An 18,493-nucleotide genomic window follows, 5' to 3' on the forward strand; every position below is an offset into this window, starting at 1 on the left:
ACTGTGTGTGTTGAGAGGTATACGTCAGTCTATGCAGGCTCTGCTCCTCACAGTATATCCCCATGTTCTAACTTCTCATATCGGGAAGAATGAGGTGGTCTTGTGGCCACCACCAAAGGGTGTGGCAAGGTGTGGCACCATGAATCAGCAGGAGATTCTCATGTTACCTACCACGTGCTATCAAGAAATGGAACTCTGATGACTGGTCTACTTCTCTTGTGTTCTTTGGAACAAAAATTAGAGTATAAAAGAGGGGAGTTCAGCCTAATTTGGTTGATTCTATATAGATCTGCTCTCACACTTCCCATTCAGAAACCATAAACCATGGAATCCCCTAGATCTGAATACATTCCTTGGGCCCCCGACCTCTTCACTCTGCCCTTGTTGCTGGTGCTCAGCACTGATTAGGTTGTTGTCCAAGCAGTTCTTCTTTGCTGGAAAGGACTAAGCAACTTTTCAATATGTTCCCCTTCTCTCTCCCAACAGTCTCAAATGCAGCACAGATAGTTCCCCAAAATTCTCTGTGTCACCAGAGATCCTCAGGAAGTTGATGTATTTTCTTATCTAAGCATTTTGAAATGGTTATCTTTTTTTTTTTTTCCTCTCAAAGATGACTGAAAATCAACCTGACAAGAGGGTAGATGCCAGTGGTCTCCTGGGAGCGGGATATGTAGAATGTGCCATTACTGGTTTCTACACATCAGATGTTCCTGATTCCACTCAACTCATTAGGTAGTGAAGCCAACTGACAGCTTTTTAAAATCTTGTTGGCCTTTTCCTGAGTTAATGGAAGTAACAGCTACCATCTAGTGAGGGTCAACCGTGCTGTATTCATGCTGCTTAATATTCCCTGTCCTCTTTCTATAGAAGTGGAAATTGGCTGGCTGAATTTGAGTAAGGGATTGGTCAAGAGTGGCAGAGTAGGGATGTGAATTGAGGTCCATGTGTCTTCAGAGCCCTGATTTTTCCCACGATACTCCACTCGATAGCTCCTCAATTATTTTGGGAAGCCATTTTGTCCTCTCACCCAGCCATCTCTGTACTAAACAGGGAAGGGACAAATGTTTACCAGAGCAGTTTAAAGGAATTAGATTCCTAGCCTGTAAGTGTTTACCCCACACTCCCAAACACACAAACACAACAGCAGGATCTGAGAGGGCATTAATCCAATATAAACTTTCAGGGCTACTACAATAGCTTTGGAAATAAGCCAGTGATTATACTAGTGTTGCATTTGGCTTCTTAATCTCTCCTAGAAAACTTCTTATCAAACAATGAGATGGGGTCAGTGTTATGGACCTTTCGTGTGTTTATGCCTCCCTAGAAGCTTTTATTTGTATTTGACCCTTCCAGCCAAAAGACTTCAACCTTACGAGTCATCTGTCAGTGGCCACATTCACTATCCACCGCATCCTCCCCCCTGACTCAGGAGTCTGGGTCTGCAGTGTGAACACTGTGGCTGGGATGGTGGAAAAGCCTTTCAACATTTCTGTTAAAGGTAAGCTCCATTTTGTAGAGGAAGAGCTTGCATCCTCGATGCACTGTGTTTATGTATCATTGGGTGCTGCTCCCAGATAGAAATGTTATCTGAACACTAAAATGACTTTTTGGATATTTTCTAGGATACTACACCTTAAATTTTTTTTTTTTATATATGCATGAAAATGGAAAGGAGGGATTAAGTAGATGACCTTTGGAGTCATATAGCCTGGGCTTTGGTTTTTGTCCCTAATAGCTAGAAACCTTGTGTATAGCCCTGAGCAAATGAGTTTAATCTCTCTGAGCCTTTCCTTATTTGACAATGAAGTTTAGTTCATCTACCTCTCAGGGTTACTGTGAAGATTTGTTAAATATGCAAAACACCTGGAATTGTGTCTGGCACAACATGTCTAGTAGTGTTTTAGTACATGAAAAGTTTGACTTCATCATTGTTGTGACTTCCTATTCATTATTGTACAAAATAAGTTGGAAAATACTTTGAGAATTACTCACTTATTTTGAAGCCCAGGCTATGCTATATAATGAACATGAATAATTTTTTTTTCACATATTCAGCATTGTAAGTATTCTTCCTGCTATGAATTAGTATTTCAAAATGCACATTAATCTAAGTAGGTGGCTATACATTTGTGGCTTGATGGGGAGAAGGAACATGGAGGTAAATCTGAGTTAGCTTGGCTGGTACACATAGATACCACAAGGAATGTTAAATTTGGAAGTTTCTTATGAGCCCATTTAGACAAAAACAGCTAACAGCTCTTGGACATATTTTGTAGAAAGGCACTGGGCTAAGTACCTCACATACTTCCTCTTATTTAATTATTATAAGAACTGTATGCAACAGATACTGTTATCACCACTTTACCAGTCAGAAAACAGGTTCAGAGGGTTTAGTTAACTTGTATAAGGGAGCACATCTGTTAAGGAGTAAATCTTAGTTTTGAACCTGGGTCTCCTGGCTCCAAATACTGCACCATTTGTCTAGACCATTTCATTTTCTGAGTCTCCTGTGTTAAAGTTTAGGAAGCAAGATAACCAATACAGACTTGTATTTTACACATATTGTTACTTGATGAGGAATCTTTGGGCTATCTGAGAGGTGATTTCCATAAATGAAGTAAGGCAAATGTCCAGAACATAATCTTTTTTAAGAGACCAATAACATTAGCCTAAATACAGCCTTGTAGACTGGGATTCTCTACCCTGAGCATCCACATAAACTGCCACAGAATCTTTAGTATTTTTTGGAATTACTGGAAAAAACCCTGATCTGTTTTATTCAGTAGAACATTCACATGATGAAAACAATTTCTTATATCTTGCATGTTCTTGAAAGGAAGGAAATGATGTGCAGACAAGACAAATTACCGTATTTTTAAGCTTCTTGGAATGTTTGCTGCCCATGGAAAATAAATAAGTCAAAAATAAACCATGTTGCTAAGATTCAGAAGAGTCAGTGGTTCTAATTTTTATTTTTTAGTGGAAGACACAGTACACAACATCAACGCATAGAAGCATCTGTAATACTAAGTAATTGATACCTCTTCATGTCATATTTACTGATAGATATAAAATCAAAATCGCCATTAGGTAAATTAACCAATATCTTTAATCATAGTATTAAAAAAAAAAAAGATGCAAGACTTTACTACCAGAATACAAGTTGGTACAACCCCCCTTTGGAAAACTGAAAATATATGCTAAAGTTAAGCATACACATACCTATGACCTGGCAATTCTCTTAAGTATAAGCTCAAAAGAAATGAGTGTATAAGTTCAAAAAGATATCTTCAATGTTCAGAGCAGTTTTATTCATAATAGCCCCAAACTAAAATTAACCCAATTATCCATCCACATTATAAGGGATACATAAATTGTGTATTCATACCTAATGGGTTGCTAGGGCTGCCATACAAATTTCCACAGACGAGGTGGCTTAAACAACAGAAATTTATTTTCTCATGTTCTGGAGGCTAGGTAAGTGATCAAAGTGTCAGCAGAGTTGATTTCTCCTGAGGCCTCACTCCTTGGCTCATAAATGGCTGTCTTTTCCCCGTACTTTCACACGATTTTCCCATTGTGTGTGTGTCCTAATTTAATCTTCTTATAAGGACAATAGTTGCCTTGGATTAGGAACCACCCTAATGACCTCATTTTGACTTCATTACCTTCTTAAAGACCCTCTCTCCAAATAGAGTTACCTTCTGAGGTACAGGGGATTAAGACTTCCACATAAGAATTTTGGGGTAACACAGTTCAGCCTGTAACATCATACAGTCAATATTAAAGAGCAATAAGAGAGAATTCCTGCAATAGTATGGATATCGTAGACATAATAGCACACGAAAATACATGCTTTATGATTCCATCTATACAAAGTTAGAGATCAGGCAAAACTAAATGATAGTGACAAAAGCCAGGATAATATTTCCCCATTGACAGAGAAGGGGCACAAGGGTGCTTTCCAGGGGGCTGGAAACGTTCCCTGTCTCAATCTGGGTAATGGTTACATGGGTTTGTGCACAGGTAAAGTCCCTCAAGCTAAATGCACTTAAGATTTTTGCACTTTATAGTATGTATATCTCAATACAAATTACTAAAAGATAACAAATAAAATGATAAATTACTAAGAGGAAGCTTTTGGAGCAGTTTGTTTCATGCTTACAAAAGTATCATTTTTACAAGATCCTGGCATTAATAGCTACAATAAAATAAGTATTTGCTGGTTTAAGCAAACAGGTGGTCTTATTTGATCATACAAGGGAAGCATGACTTAACAAATGAATTTACTCACAGAAGTGCACTCTTCTCAGGAACTGCCCTAAAGTAAAAACACTGGCAGAATCTGAAAGATTCTATGTTATGTAGCATACATCCTTGGGGAGAAAAAAAAAACAGGTATGCATTTTTAAGAAGGATGGGCTGATGGAGCTATAGAACTCACTAGAAATTCAATTGACCAACACTTATACAGCACCTGTAAACCTACATGGTCTTTTACCTAATGGAATTTAGAGTCCATTGCAGTGTTTTACCACATTTTGATCATTATCACCTCACCAAGGAAACCCTTTAGAAATTTATTCCCAAACTCTCCTCCCCTCACCATAAAATGTTAATATCATGAATGTACTGCTTATCTGTTTATGTACTGTGGCTCTTTGGAAGGCCATTGTAATATCGGAGGCTTTTTCAATCCTGCAAGAATTAATTTTAACCTACATGGGGGTGTTATGTTATCCTATTAAGAATACATGGTCTTTGACATGGGGAGATTATTCTGGATTATCTGGGTGGACCCACTCTAATCAGATGAGTCCTTAAAAGCAGAGAATTTTACTTACCTATCATCAGAAAGCGATCACAGTGGAAGAAGGGTTCAAGATACACGATGTTGTTGACTTTAAAGATGGAGGAAGGGGCCACAAGCCAAGGAATGCAGGTGGTTTCTAGATGTTGGAAAGAACAAGGAAACAGAGTCTCCCTTTGAGCTCCCTTACAGCCCTACTAACACCTTGATCTTAGCCCAGTGAGACCCATGTCTGACTTCTGACCTCTGGAACTGTAAGAATAAATTTGTGTTGCTCTAAGCCAAAAAAAGAAAGGAAGGAAGAAAGCAAGGAAAGAAAGGAAAGAAAGGAAAAGATAGAGAGAACATGCATGGTCTAGAGGAAGAACAATATTAAATGTTCACACAAAATCTCTAAGACTAATAAATTCTGAAAATTGCAATGGAGGAAAAGATTAAGTTCTTTGAAGCCTAACTGGGGGGTATAGCCTCTGTGAAGAAATCACATCAGAGCTGATTGCTGAATGATCAGTTAAGAGGTAACAGAGAATGGTGGGAGATCTGGTGCATTGCTTTCAGGAGAACAACATTTACAAAGAACCTGAAACAGAAAGGAGCTTGTTGCATTGTTGGAGAAATTAAAAGTTCAGGGGCTGGGTGATGGGCATTAAGGAGGCACGTGATGTGATGAGCACTGCAACTGATGAATCATTGAACACTACATCCGAAAGTAATGATGTACTCTATGTTGGCTTATTGAATTTAAAATTAAAAAAAATAAATACACAATAAAATAAAAAGAAAGGTCAGTGGCACTGGAGGTTATTGGGTGAGGGGAAGAGGAGGCAGGGGCTCAATCGTGCAAGGCCTGACAGGTCATGTTATGAATTTTAGATTTTATTCTAAACATGATGGGAATCCATGGTAAGGTCTTGAGCAGAGGAGTGATCGTATTTTAAGAAGTACTTTGTGGATAGTGGGTTAGAGGGGCAAGAACAAAGCCAGGAGATCACAGTGCAGGCGACTGCATTGAATCTGAACAGAGAACTGAGTGATACTGGAGACGGGTAGTTCTCGAGCCCTGACACCTCAACCACCAGCCAGTGCCACGTCCTTGACTTCCTCATGAGAAAGAATTCAAGGAGTCAGAGTATAGCAGAAGTTTTATTGCAAAGCCAAAGTACACACTGAAAGGGGATGGGCAGAGTGCAGGTACACTCAGATACAGGATCTGAGCTGCCCTGGGTAGACGTAGGGGAGTTCTGCTGTTTATAGGTGGTCATAACGAGTGGGTGATATAGTCATGAAAGGTTCTGGGAATAGGCGGGAACTTCTAAAAACTCTGAATATCATTACGCATGCTTTGTGGCAGCTACTAAGCACAGGCACAGTCCAATTTTTCTCTTACAAATACTCCATGATCAAGATGGATGAGGAGTACTCTAGCACCCCCAGTAGAGGAGTCATTCTTTGTCATTTGCAGGCTAACTGGGTCTGTGTGCGTGGGCGCCATGGGCTTGAGCAACAACGGGAAGCTTATGGCCCTGAGAAACCACAGAGCTATCACAGGGTTTACTCAGTTGTCACAGTCTGTCAGGTGTCAGACTCCGTTCCCTGTCTTTTGTTCCATCTGCTGTTAACCAGTGTTTCCCTATGTACCTGCCTCTAGAGGGTTTTGTTGGAAATGTAAGGTTACCCCTCCTCTATCCTCACCAAAGTACGATAATCAAACTCGAGACTAATCTGATTGTTGAAAATTTTGTTTAGTTCTTCCAAAGCCCCTGAATGCCCCAAACGTGATCGACACTGGACATAATTTTGCTGTCATCAACATCAGCTCTGAGCCTTACTTTGGGGATGGACCAATCAAATCCAAGAAGCTTCTATACAAACCTGTTAATCATTATGAAGCTTGGCGGCATATTCAAGGTAAGGTTTGAACAGGAAGACTCCAGCTAAAGAAGTGGCACCAGGAGAAAAAAAATTCCTCACATATAGAAATAGAGAAATCCTCTCTCCCACTCTCATTCCTCTGCCCCAGGGTAGTAGTGGCTGTAGCCAAGGATTCCATTTCAGAGTTAATTACCTACCAATTCTTTAGTCTCACTATGCCCGTGATTTCCTAAAAAGGACCCTCTATGCATTGTTATGTAGATAATTGAGGAAGTTACAAAAAGGAGAACAAAAGGAGGTTTTAGTTTAGTATTAATCCAGCTGACCTGGATATGTGGAATTAAGTCATGGCACTGTTACCGAGCCCTTCACATTCTATTGTAGACTCAGCCAAAATTCAGAATCCTAGTGACATAAGGCTGATATGCTAAGTTGCTGTTGACAATATCAAAGGCTAGGTTTTATTAAAAAGCAGCTTTTTTTTCATACGGTGGTAATAATCCATCGTCACTTTCTGCAAGCGGACATCCACAAAATGTTCTTTTTTTTTTTTTTTTAAAGATTTTATTTATTTGAGAGAGAGAGAATGAGAGAGAGAGCACATGAGAGGGGGGAGGGTCAGAGGGAGAAGCAGACTCCCCGCCGAGCAGGGAGCCCGATGCGGGACTCCAGGATCATGACCTGAGCCGAAGGCAGTCGCTCAACCGACTGAGCCACCCAGGCGCCCCACAAAATGTTCTAAGAACTCTTGAACACAGCCCAGTTTTTTTTCTTACCAGCTGCAAATTTATCATATGGTAAGGCGGTACTTTTGCAATACCTGCGGAGAACAGAGCCTGGCTAAAGCAAATAGCTAAGGAGAAAAGATGCATATACTATTTGTTTAGGAGATCTATTTTCAATGACTTCAGAGCCCTCCATTTGTAAATGGTATGACTATTACAAATGTGCTCTCTGGTCTTTGTAAGCAAACCCTCAAAGAATCTCTTCTGTTGATAGCCTGATTGCAATCACTATGTATTTAAAAACGGTGGCAATTAAATTACATTATTTTAATTGAGATTCCCCACCCCCCCTTAAATCTAATTGTTATTCCATATGGTTGAAGATTTGTGTGGTTTTACTCTACAAATGAAAAGACAAAAGCCCTAGAGCAGGCGTGATTAAGTGGCTCAGAGAGACTTGCATTAGTTTGTACATAGTAACCTGGAAACTTCCTTAAAAAAGCCTCATTTTCCTTGTGTTAGGAATGGTGAGGCCCTGAAGGGGGGGATTGCCTGTTTCCCTTAGACATTGTATTTTTGAAAAACCAAACACTAGTTCACATCACAATAACAGCATTCCACTTTAAACAATGTACAAGAATGCCAACTTAAGTTTCCTGGACTTTCCCTCTTTGCAGTGACAAGTGAGATTGTTACACTCAGCTATTTGGAACCTCGCACAGAATACGAGCTCTGCGTGCAGCTGGTCCGGCGTGGAGAGGGTGGGGAAGGGCATCCGGGACCCGTGAGACGGTTCACAACTGCTTCTATCGGTCAGTGGAAGCAAACAGCATTTCTTCCTGCACTGGGTGGGAGGGGGGAGGACGGGGAAAAAGGAAGGAAGACCAGGAAGGGTGGTGGTGGGCGAGTGGGTGGGTGGGGATGCAGGGGGAAGGAGTTTGCTTTTGAATGGGTGGGAAAGTGACAGGAAGGTGGGCAGCTTGGAGCCAAATAGTTCTTTTCTTTGGGCTGCACTCCTGGTCTATGTCCCTGGGGGAGGGTGTCTGCGGCAGTACGGGGACAGAGGAGGAAGCAGATGAGCCTTCAGGAAGTCAGGGCCATCCCTTAGGAGTTGGGATTTACTTAGCAGCAACTGCTTGGCTCCTGAGTTTTACCAACAGCTTCCTGTTTCCATCTTAAGGGCCTAAGCCAGACTCTTGGCACATACATACTTCAGAAATCCCAGTTTATTTATTTTTGAAACTAATTTCTCATTTTCCAAAGTAATTCGTGCACAGAGTTAAAACATCAAATAGGATGAGAAGCTTTTATCTGAAGAACAGCAGACCCCTGTTCCACCTCCCCACCCCCCAAGCTGCCTCCTATAGGCAGCCCGATTTACCTCCTTAAACTACTTCTTTTTTTTTTTTAAGATTAGATTTACCTCCTTAAGCTACTTCTTTCTTTTTTTTTAAGATTATTTATTTATTTGTCAGAGAGAGCACGCACTCCTGCACAAGCAGGGGGAGTGGCAGAGAAAGAGAGAGGAGCAGGCTCCCCACTGAGCAGGGAGCCCAACGCGGGGCTCAATCCCAGGACCCTGGGATCATGACCTGAGCTGAAGGCAGATGCTTAACCAACTGAGCCACCCAGGCGTCCCCCTTAAGCTACTTCTTATTGGATATATGCCTCCATGTTTCTAAATCAGTGGTTCTCAAACATTAGTATTCATAAGAATTACCTGGAGAGCTCGTTAAAACAGATTTCTGCCCCCCACCCCGAGTTTCTAATTCAGTAGGTTTGGGGTCAGGGTTGGGCTCATGATTTTGCAGCTCTAAGAAGCTGGCAAGTTGTACTTGATGTTGTTGATCCTTGATCCATACATTCTAAGTAATATATGTAGCGATATTTGATTGATCAATGTTAGTATCGATTGCCCTTCTATTGTGTTAATTGAGGGTCCCTTGAATTTGTGAAGTTTCCTTGACACTAACCTAGGCTCCAGCTTTCTGCTACCCAGGTACCCCTCTCTGAAACAAGGGAGTGATCCCTTGTAAAGTTTGCTTTTCTAGTGTTCACTGTGTCTTATCATTTGTTACTGTCTGTGGTCAGCCCTGTATAGTTTGAAGTTCACATATATTTCATTCATATAACCTTAAAGGGTAAGAATTATCTTCCCCATTTTATAGATTGACAAGTAGCATCTCAGAGTGGTTCATACATTGATCTTCAGAGTTCACATCCTTTTATTTCTCCAATTATTATTATTATTATTTTACCTAGGATCCCAAAGATACCATTCCTTTATCCGAATTGGTAAATTTTCCTGTTTTTAGTCTACTTCATAAAGGCAGAAGGATCCAGAATGAGTGTGCTCTCCTGCAGGGGAGTTGCATCCCTAACAGAGACTCCCCCCTTCATTCCCCCCCACCTCCAAATTTCCATCTCACCAGCAGCATCCTTTAAGAACCAAATGGAACTCAAGAGCTACTCTGGTCCTTGGAGAAGCAGTGTACAAATAAGGGATGGTTTCCTGGGACCTCACCAGGTAGCAAATACAAAAAATAACACCAGAAACTCTATATAAGTTAGAAGACGAAGAGATCAAAGGGGCCTCTGCTCTGTGGTCAGGTTGCTGCTAAAAGGCAAATGGTAGTTAATTCTCTCTCTGGCCAGTGTTGATGAATCCAAGGCGAAGGTCATAATCTGACTCAGATGGAAAGTATTTATGGAACAGATCATAAAACACTTCACAGACCCACACGATACTGTCTTCAGTACTCAGAGTATGTTCCAGCCAGGATGTATTTAGAAGTCTCTCGGAATATTTCAAAGTAGTTCTCAGGGGTAGGTAGGGAGGGAATTTTTTTTTTTTTTAAATTTTATTTATTTTGACAGAGAGACACAGAGAGAGAGGGAACACAAGCAGGGGGAGTGGGAGAGGGAGAAGCAGGCTCCCCGCTGAGCAGAGAGCCCGATGTGGGGCTTGATCCCAGGACCCTGGGACCATGACCTGAGCTGAATGTAGATGCTTAACGACTAAGCCATCCAGGCGCCCCGGTGGGAGGGAATTCTTGAAGGTTCTTCTTTTCCCATCATTTGAATTTTGCTGATGTTTGTTTTTTAATTCATCTGGCAGTTGCACTATTTATAAGTATGTTGATTTAATGGTGAAGACCAGGAGGCCAGGAGCGGAGGGAAGAGATTCCACTCTGAACACAGGCAGAAAGAGGGCAGGTAGGGAGGGGTGAAGGGTAAGTCATGTTCCTGAAGGAAAGGAAAAGGGAAATGACCATTTATCGAGTGACTCTTCTGTACCAGGCCTAGGCTTAGGAGATTTGCATCTGTGCTCCAAAACATCAACTCTGTTCTGCTTTGTCATTAGAAGTTTGCCTGCCTCCTCTGGGCGCCTTCTTTTGGAACTTAAACTTCAGAGATAAGCAAAAGGAGTTATCATCACCTCTTTCAACTTGTAAAGGTTATAGAGAATAATAGTTATTTAGAGTAATACATGTATTAATATTAAATAGTTAAAATAATGATTTTATTTACAAAGGCTACAGAGACTAATTATTTCTTTAGCATAATGCCAAGCAAATTGTGAGACCTGATCGCTGGTTCTCCCTAGGGTAACACGGGTCAGAACTGGCCGGTGGGAGTCACTGGCTTGGTGTATGGAAACAGACCCTTTCTCTCACTTCTGACCGAAAAGAGCAGTTTTCCAACCTTTTCTCCCTCTTCCCCTCTCTCCCCGCCCTCACCTTCCTCCTCCTTCAATTACTGCCCCCTTTAGATACCTGTGTCCTTAGGACAAAATGTCTCTTTTGTCCTAATGTCTCCCCTGCCATGAATTTTAATACCATAGATATATTTATAAACTGTGGCCCTACATAAGCAATTGTAATATCTAAAATGTTCCCGTATCCCACGAACCAGTTTTTGCCCCCTTTAGGGGCAATAGTGTCCCCACTGAGAATGCATGAGTTAGAGGATCCCTATTCTATGTTTTGAAATATATGTTTTGAAATATCTGGAAGTGAAAAGTCAATTTACAATTATAACTGAAAATACAGAGTCCTTCTGTGCCCATTGACGCAAGATAAGACAGGAAGGGAGAAGGGAGGGAGGAAGGAATGAAGGAAGGAGGGAGAGTAGGTTATGTAAGAGTCCCTGACTCCTTCTATTTTCACATCCATTATCTCATGTGCTTCTCTTGAGTCTGAAAGATAATTATTTCCATTTTGTGTTACATGTGAACTTGGAGAGCTTATGAATTTTCTCAAGGCCTCAAAACTAGGCAGGCTCCTATCTCTTTCATTTCAAAACCCATGTTGTTTGCATTCAGGTGCCTGTCTGGTAGCCCAGGTTCTTGGCCAGGGCAGGGGTGGTCATAGCCAGCACCTTGCTGGGATCAGAGCAGGGCGAGCCCAGGCCCTGCCACCACAGCCGTTCCAGGGCTTGAAATTCTTGCTACAGGGAAGTAACCCTGAAATTGCGTTAAAATATATTGCTCAGAATTGTAACTAAAACACTGGATAGTTACCAACCCCTCCTATCCCACAACCTTGGAAAATCCACTGTTTTATCAGTTTCCTCCCTACCCTTCAGCAATTGTAGCCATGACTTTTACCAAATTGCAACTAGAGTTTTTTCTCATGCATTAGAAATATTTTTTTTGGCCTCCCATACTACTCCCAAAGATCTATTTTAATCCATTGGATGGTTATATCATAATTTATTAAAGCACTTTCCTATTTTGAGCATTTAGGTTTCTTCTGATTGTTTGCTATTATTAAATAATGCCATAATGAATGTCTTCATGCACTTTGGTTTTTCTCTGCCTCTGGATTATTTCTTCAGCATAAATCCCTGGTGCAGTCAGGGCCAAAGCAGACGTTCATTTCTAGGGCTCTTGAAAAATACTTCCAAGTTGTTCTCTAAAGGAGTTCCTCTACTATAGTTACTCAAACTACAAATTAGAATTGTTATAAATATTTGCAATTTTGATAGAAAAAAAAGTATGACATGGCTGTTAGCTTGTGTTTCTTTGATGGTCTGTGAAGTTGTCTATTATTCTAGAAGCCAAGGTTCTTCTGTAAAGCTGCCCTTTGGGGCTGTTGTGCTTCACCCGATGCAAAAATCATGATCTAGGGGCACCTGGCTGGTACAGTTGGTAGAGCATGTGACTCTTGACCTTGGGATTGTGAGTTCAAGCCCCACAGTGGGTATAGAGCTTACTTAAAAATATCTTTAAAAAAAAAAACATGATCTTTCTGATTTCTCCCAGGTCTGCCTCCTCCAGGAGGTCTCATTCTCCTACCAAAAAGTCAGACCACTCTAAATTTGACCTGGCAACCAATATTTCCAAGCTCAGAAGATGATTTCTATGTTGAAGTGGAGAGAAGGTCTGTGCAAATGAATAGTGACCAGCAGAATATCAAAGTTCCAGGCAACCTGACTTCAGTGCTACTTAACAATTTACACCCCAGGGAGCAGTACATAGTCCGAGCCAGAGTCAACACCAAGGCCCAGGGGGAATGGAGTGAAGATCTCATCGCTTGGACGCTTAGCGACAGTAAGTAACTCACATGGCCCCAACCTTGCCTGAATGACATTTGACTACTGCTGCTTGGACTTAGCTGCCATCAAGTCAAGACTGCTAGACATCATAAAAGGCGGTTAAGGATGGAAGCTAATTAGTGCCCCCACCCCAACACACCAAACCATTTAAATAACCATTTAATATGTAAGAAAGGCAGGACTGTGCTAAAATTTACCTTTCCTTGGTATGCAGTTATTTATTAAGTAAATTAATAACATGAATAAGGTTTTCTGGGGTATGTTTAATTTGTTATAGGACAGTTTTCAAGATTGTTCTGTTTCTTCAGCCCCCCAGATGCTGACTAATTAGATAGGTCTTTCCTAATCTTAAAAGCTAAATGACTCTGCTTGAAAATCTTCATAGTAGATAATTCTTAGGGTTATAAAATATATTTGAGAGCAATAAAACCTTTTTTCTTTCAGAATATTCTGCAACTCAGGCTTTTCTCTATTTCAGATTGGTCATTTAAAATTAGTTGGAACTTCTTGGGTTTCTTGGTAGTATTGAAAGTTTTTCATCATTAAGCAAAGAGTTCTGTTTAGATTCACTGCATTAGAACTGTGTCTGTGTATTTTGGAGTCCTTGGAAAGATAAAATATGTCTTGGCCACACTGACTACTGCTTAGGTTAGGATCACGGGGTCCCTTGCCAACACCCGATGTCTCAGGCTCTCTTCTGCAGCTACCTCTCCACTTGCTCAATACCAGGTGTAGAAAATGGCTCCGTGTTCCTTCAGCCACTCTCTTGTATCAGTGACATGTGGAAGTCTCACCTGCTATGTCAGCGTTCAGGGATTCTTCATCACTTTTTAAAAATTCTATGAAATTTAAAAATTACAGAATAGTGCAGAGAACAATACAACAAACACCCACATTCCTACTACCCAGAATTAACAACTGTTAATATTTTGTCATATTTGTTTTCAGCCCTTTTGTTGATTTGTGGAAGTAAAAACACAATACAGATCACAAGCCCCTTGGACCGTCATCCCTACTCTCATTCTATGGCTGGCTCCCCAGAGACAACCCCATTATGAGTTTGCTGTGTATCCTTCCATTCAAGGTTGAATTGGCTCAGTGTGTTAGATTCATCCACAAGTGCACATATGCATACATACCATTCTTGCTTTTTGGAATAAACACTATGATTCCTATCTTACCCATGTTCATTGTTTAGTTCTGACATACACTTTTTTAACTTCTGCATAATATTCTGTTATGACTATATCATCTTATTTATCCATTCCCTTTGAGGTGGACATTTTTTTTTTAACTATCCCAAACAAAATGACATTTGATTTTTTTTTTTAACTATCCCAAACAAAAATGCAATGACCATCCTTATGCAATGTCTCCAGGTGCGTAGGTGTGAGAGCTTTCCTAGGGAATATGTCCAGAAGTAGAACTGATAGGCAATGTTTCTCGTTCAATGTGTACGATGTTCAGGAGTATGTGAGAGTACCATTTTCCCTATATCAATCTCTGTACATATATCCTTTCCCTATATCTATATCACTTGATGTTGGACACCTTTTTATTTTTCATAATCTCAAAGGTAAAAAATTGTACCCCATTGTTATTTCAATTTTCATTTTCTTGATAACTAGCGATATTGAGTATCTTTTCTTGAACAGTGGGATTTCTGCTTTTTGATGAATTTGTTGGTACACTTTGCCCAATTTCTACTGGTTGTAACAATTTGATGTCTTAATTTAATGCAAGGGTGAGAAAATATGTGATAATATATGTGTTGTCATTTTCCTGTCTTGTGCCATTTTGTCAAGTATGCATGGAGTCCACTTCCAATTGATTGGAATCACAACCCAAGAAAACACCTATTTGCCATTCTTGGTTTATGAGCTGACAGTAAGTATCCCTTAAAAGCATAATAATCTAAGAGATGGTAGTGTAACTTAAGTGAATTTTTTTTTTAATTTCTAGTTCTCCCTCCTCAACCAGAAAATATCAAGATTTCTAACATCACAGACTCCTCAGCCATGATCTCTTGGACAATCTTGGATGGCTATTCTATTTCTTCTATTATCATCCGTTACAAGGTTCAGGGCAAGAACGAAGACCAGCACATTGATGTGAAGATAAAGAATACCACCATTACCCAGTATCAGCTCAAGGGCCTAGAGCCTGAAACAGCTTACCAGGTGGACATTTTTGCAGAGAACAACATAGGGTCAAGCAACCCAACCATTTCTCATGAACTGATGACCCTTTCTAAATCTCAAGGTTGGTAGAGTGGACAGGTATTTACTTAGGATTATTTCTGGAGAGTATCAGAAAAGCCCCACTATCTTAATTAAGATATTTACCTCATGTGTATGTCATGTGACATAATTCATTTGTCTACATAAGCTTCACCATCTCAAATAGGTTCTTAAAATGAAAATGCCCCTGAGAGGGATACCATGTTGATCCATTTTCTTTTGTTAAGTCTTAGACTAAATTAGCCCATTTAGTCTGCACTCCCCATTAAGCAATGGAAGCTCTGAGGAATGTGAATTCGATTCCATGGAAAAAGAATGTAGAACCTGCTTAGTGAAGGCAGGCCTATGAGGGTGCTTCAGTGGGAGGCTCCAAGAACCAACTCCATTCTTTCTCAAATGAACTCCTCTTTTAGCTTGGATGACACCATGCAATTCTAAATTGTTGTTTTTGTTTTTCCCATTTTTTTTGTTTTGTTTTGTTTTTTGTTTATTTGTTTGTTTTTTACTTTTTGGATCCAAGTTATGATGTCTCCATGTCCACCACTAACCCCCACTCCAGTGAGAGTAAGCTTTTTGAGATAGATGTAGGTCCCTCAGAGTGCCAAGCACACGATGCCCAGTGTTTGTGACTGATAATACCAGTCAAATGTAGTTAAGTGAACAAGGGACCAGGATGGGTGGGACTGCAGCTCCTGGAGCACCTTCCCTTTGAAGTCTGTCTGCAGTGGCACCTGCCAGCCCTCTGCAATGTGTGACATTAGATGGAAAGTTTTGCAGATTTATAATCTGGGCTAGAGTTTATTTTTACAGAAAATCTTATAGTAGTAAAAACTTCTTGGCTTTCAAGGGCTACCTAGGGCTTAAGAAATAAAATGAAACATGCTATATTTTCAGGGCTGATTCTTTGGAATATTTTTGAAATGTCCAAGGAATGATGAGTCTGCCAATTATAGAGAGTTGGAGTTTTCAGTTGACACCCTTAATAAATACATTATTTTTACAATTATTTGTGTTTTGGTAAAATGTATACAGGCCCTAAATCCAAGCTATACATAAAAACAAATAGAAAAATTAAAAACAAGGCATAACAAAACAACAAAATCCTCACCATTCTGTTCCAGATGTGTCTTTATGTACCCATGCTTAGAGACAGAAAGAAGAAAAGAGAGATAATCACAAAACAATTCTTATAAGAAGATGGGGTCATGCTCTAAGTACTGTTTTTCATAAAAATATATTGCATTTAGTTTTGAGTTTAAATTAGGGAAAGAAATGGATTAGACCATAATCTTTAATAGTTCATTTTGACTTGAGCCCTAAATTTAATGGTTTTCCTCTTCTGTCTTTCCCTCCTTCCCCTCCTCCTTTACTTCATTCTGTCAATGGTATTCTCAGGTTTTCTCCATCAGCTTTTTAAACAAGAAAAAAAAAATCTTATAGACTCTAAGCTCAGCATCTTAGAACTTGAGAACTTTCCTAGGTGGGGAAATTGTGCAGGGCGGTTTAGCCACTTTCCCAAAGTCCTATATCTAGTTAGTCATTCTCCCTGCTACTTGATAATGTGTTGCTGCTTTGGCCTCTACTTGGAAGTAAAAGTGGGACAAATGGTAACAACTAATAATTAGCACTTTTCCTTTTTTTTTTTTTTTTAGGTCTTATAACAACCCTGTGAGTCAGACTCCTCTCCACTGAGTTTCAGAACATATAAATGAGGAGCTCAAGGTCCCGTAGCAATTAGGTGGCAGAGCCAGGGCTGCCATTACATATCCATTGTACTTCAATGTCACCCATAGATGGTCTTGGCTTATCTCTCCTAAACTAACCCTGCTGCTTCTCCTGTGTTCTGCGCAGCACCAGCGGACCTTGGAGGTGGGAAGATGCTGCTTATAGCCATCCTTGGCTCGGCGGGAATGACCTGCCTGACGGTGCTGTTGGCCTTCCTGATCATGTTGCAATTGAAGAGGGCAAATGTCCAAAGGAGAATGGCCCAAGCTTTCCAAAACGTGGTAGTGCCTCATCTTTCTACTAGCTAATAAGTACAAGTCTGCATGTATGCAGAATCTTCGCTTTAAAGATGTGGACCAGGAAGGGTGCCTGGGTGGCTCAGTTGGTTGAGCATCGACTCTTGATTTCAGCTCAGGTCCTAATCTCAGGGTCGTGAGTTCAAGCCCCACTTTGGGCTCCACTCTGGATGTGGAGCCTACTTAAAAAAAAAAAAAGATGTGGACCAGGAAATTTACTTGTAAGACAAATATTTCCTTTAGGCAGGTCTCATCTTCTCTTTGATTTCCATTATGAAATGGGAGATAAACCGCATGACTATGTAATTTGTTGTCCAAACTGGAATGATTTTGAGAGTGGAAAGGTTGCTCTTAATAATTATTTAGGAAGCCAGGGCTAAAACAGAACTATTGCCCTGCCAAAATGAGATGTATGGTCATCCTAGTGATGAGTCACCAGGGAGACCAATCTTGCAACATGAATTGAATGCTTTCAGTAAGGAAGGACATGAGCATAACCAGACCTCAGTGTGATGGGTAATGATGTATTGTGCTAGACAAGTTTTCCCCACATTTCCTATTTCTAGTTCCTATTTTATACTTCTAATTTCTCCCACAGTCTTATTATCCCTCATATATATTATATATGTAATATATATGAATTTCAGATACATGTGTGTCTCTCCATTCCTTTGTACCCATCAGTCTGCAGTCATAGTTCATAATACCTGGCACTGCCTTATTCTTTCATCTAGAAATTTTGACTAGTAACCAAGGTTTACAAAATCATACCTGACCAATATACACCCTGTTTGAGTTCTTTGGTGTGCTATAGACTGAACGTTTATCTAGTTTGTGGTTCCAAGCTCTGTAAGATAAATTTGTACCCAATTTATCAATTCCATGTATAAAACATTGAGTACAATTACACATTCCAGAGGAGGTGCAGCTTCATGTCCACAAATCCCTGAGATTCCCCTCCTTGGAGGACAAGGGGAGCTTTGTTATCTGACTCTATATCAGAGCTGACTCAACTCAGGCTGTCGTTGGAGAGGAAAGACCAGCAAGGGGGCTGGGTGTACTGGAGCTTTGTCATGATATGTCAGCACCCTCTCAAACTCAGGAGAAAAGGTGATGCTATGTTGGGTTTGACTATAAGCCTCTGTCATCCTGGGGCCAGAGTCTGCTGCAGAGTGGGCTTGAAAGGTTCTAAGGTTTAGGATAAGTCAGAGTAAGAGTCAAGAATAGGCCAAGACAATGCAAGGAGAGCTCTTAGTGAGGCACTGC

At 40.4% G+C, this 18,493-nt stretch overlaps 1 protein-coding gene across 1 annotated transcript in view; it reads left to right on the forward strand.

The window, feature by feature from the left end:
• TEK (TEK receptor tyrosine kinase) overlaps window positions 1-18,493 on the forward strand; it is a 92,483-nt gene that overhangs the window by 58,118 nt on the left and 15,872 nt on the right. The window contains exons 9-14 of the mRNA XM_028115236.2: window positions 1,354-1,498; window positions 6,557-6,718; window positions 8,085-8,219; window positions 12,674-12,961; window positions 14,929-15,228; window positions 17,058-17,209. Coding sequence (XP_027971037.2) covers window positions 1,354-1,498; window positions 6,557-6,718; window positions 8,085-8,219; window positions 12,674-12,961; window positions 14,929-15,228; window positions 17,058-17,209 — 1,182 coding nt within the window. The remainder of the gene's footprint in view (window positions 1-1,353; window positions 1,499-6,556; window positions 6,719-8,084; window positions 8,220-12,673; window positions 12,962-14,928; window positions 15,229-17,057; window positions 17,210-18,493) is intronic.

Source organism: Eumetopias jubatus, unplaced genomic scaffold (genome assembly GCF_037043125.1).
Source record: "Eumetopias jubatus isolate StellerSeaLion01/CBP00866 unplaced genomic scaffold, mEumJub1_p1.0 scaffold_15, whole genome shotgun sequence".
NCBI classification, from domain to species: domain Eukaryota; kingdom Metazoa; phylum Chordata; class Mammalia; order Carnivora; family Otariidae; genus Eumetopias; species Eumetopias jubatus.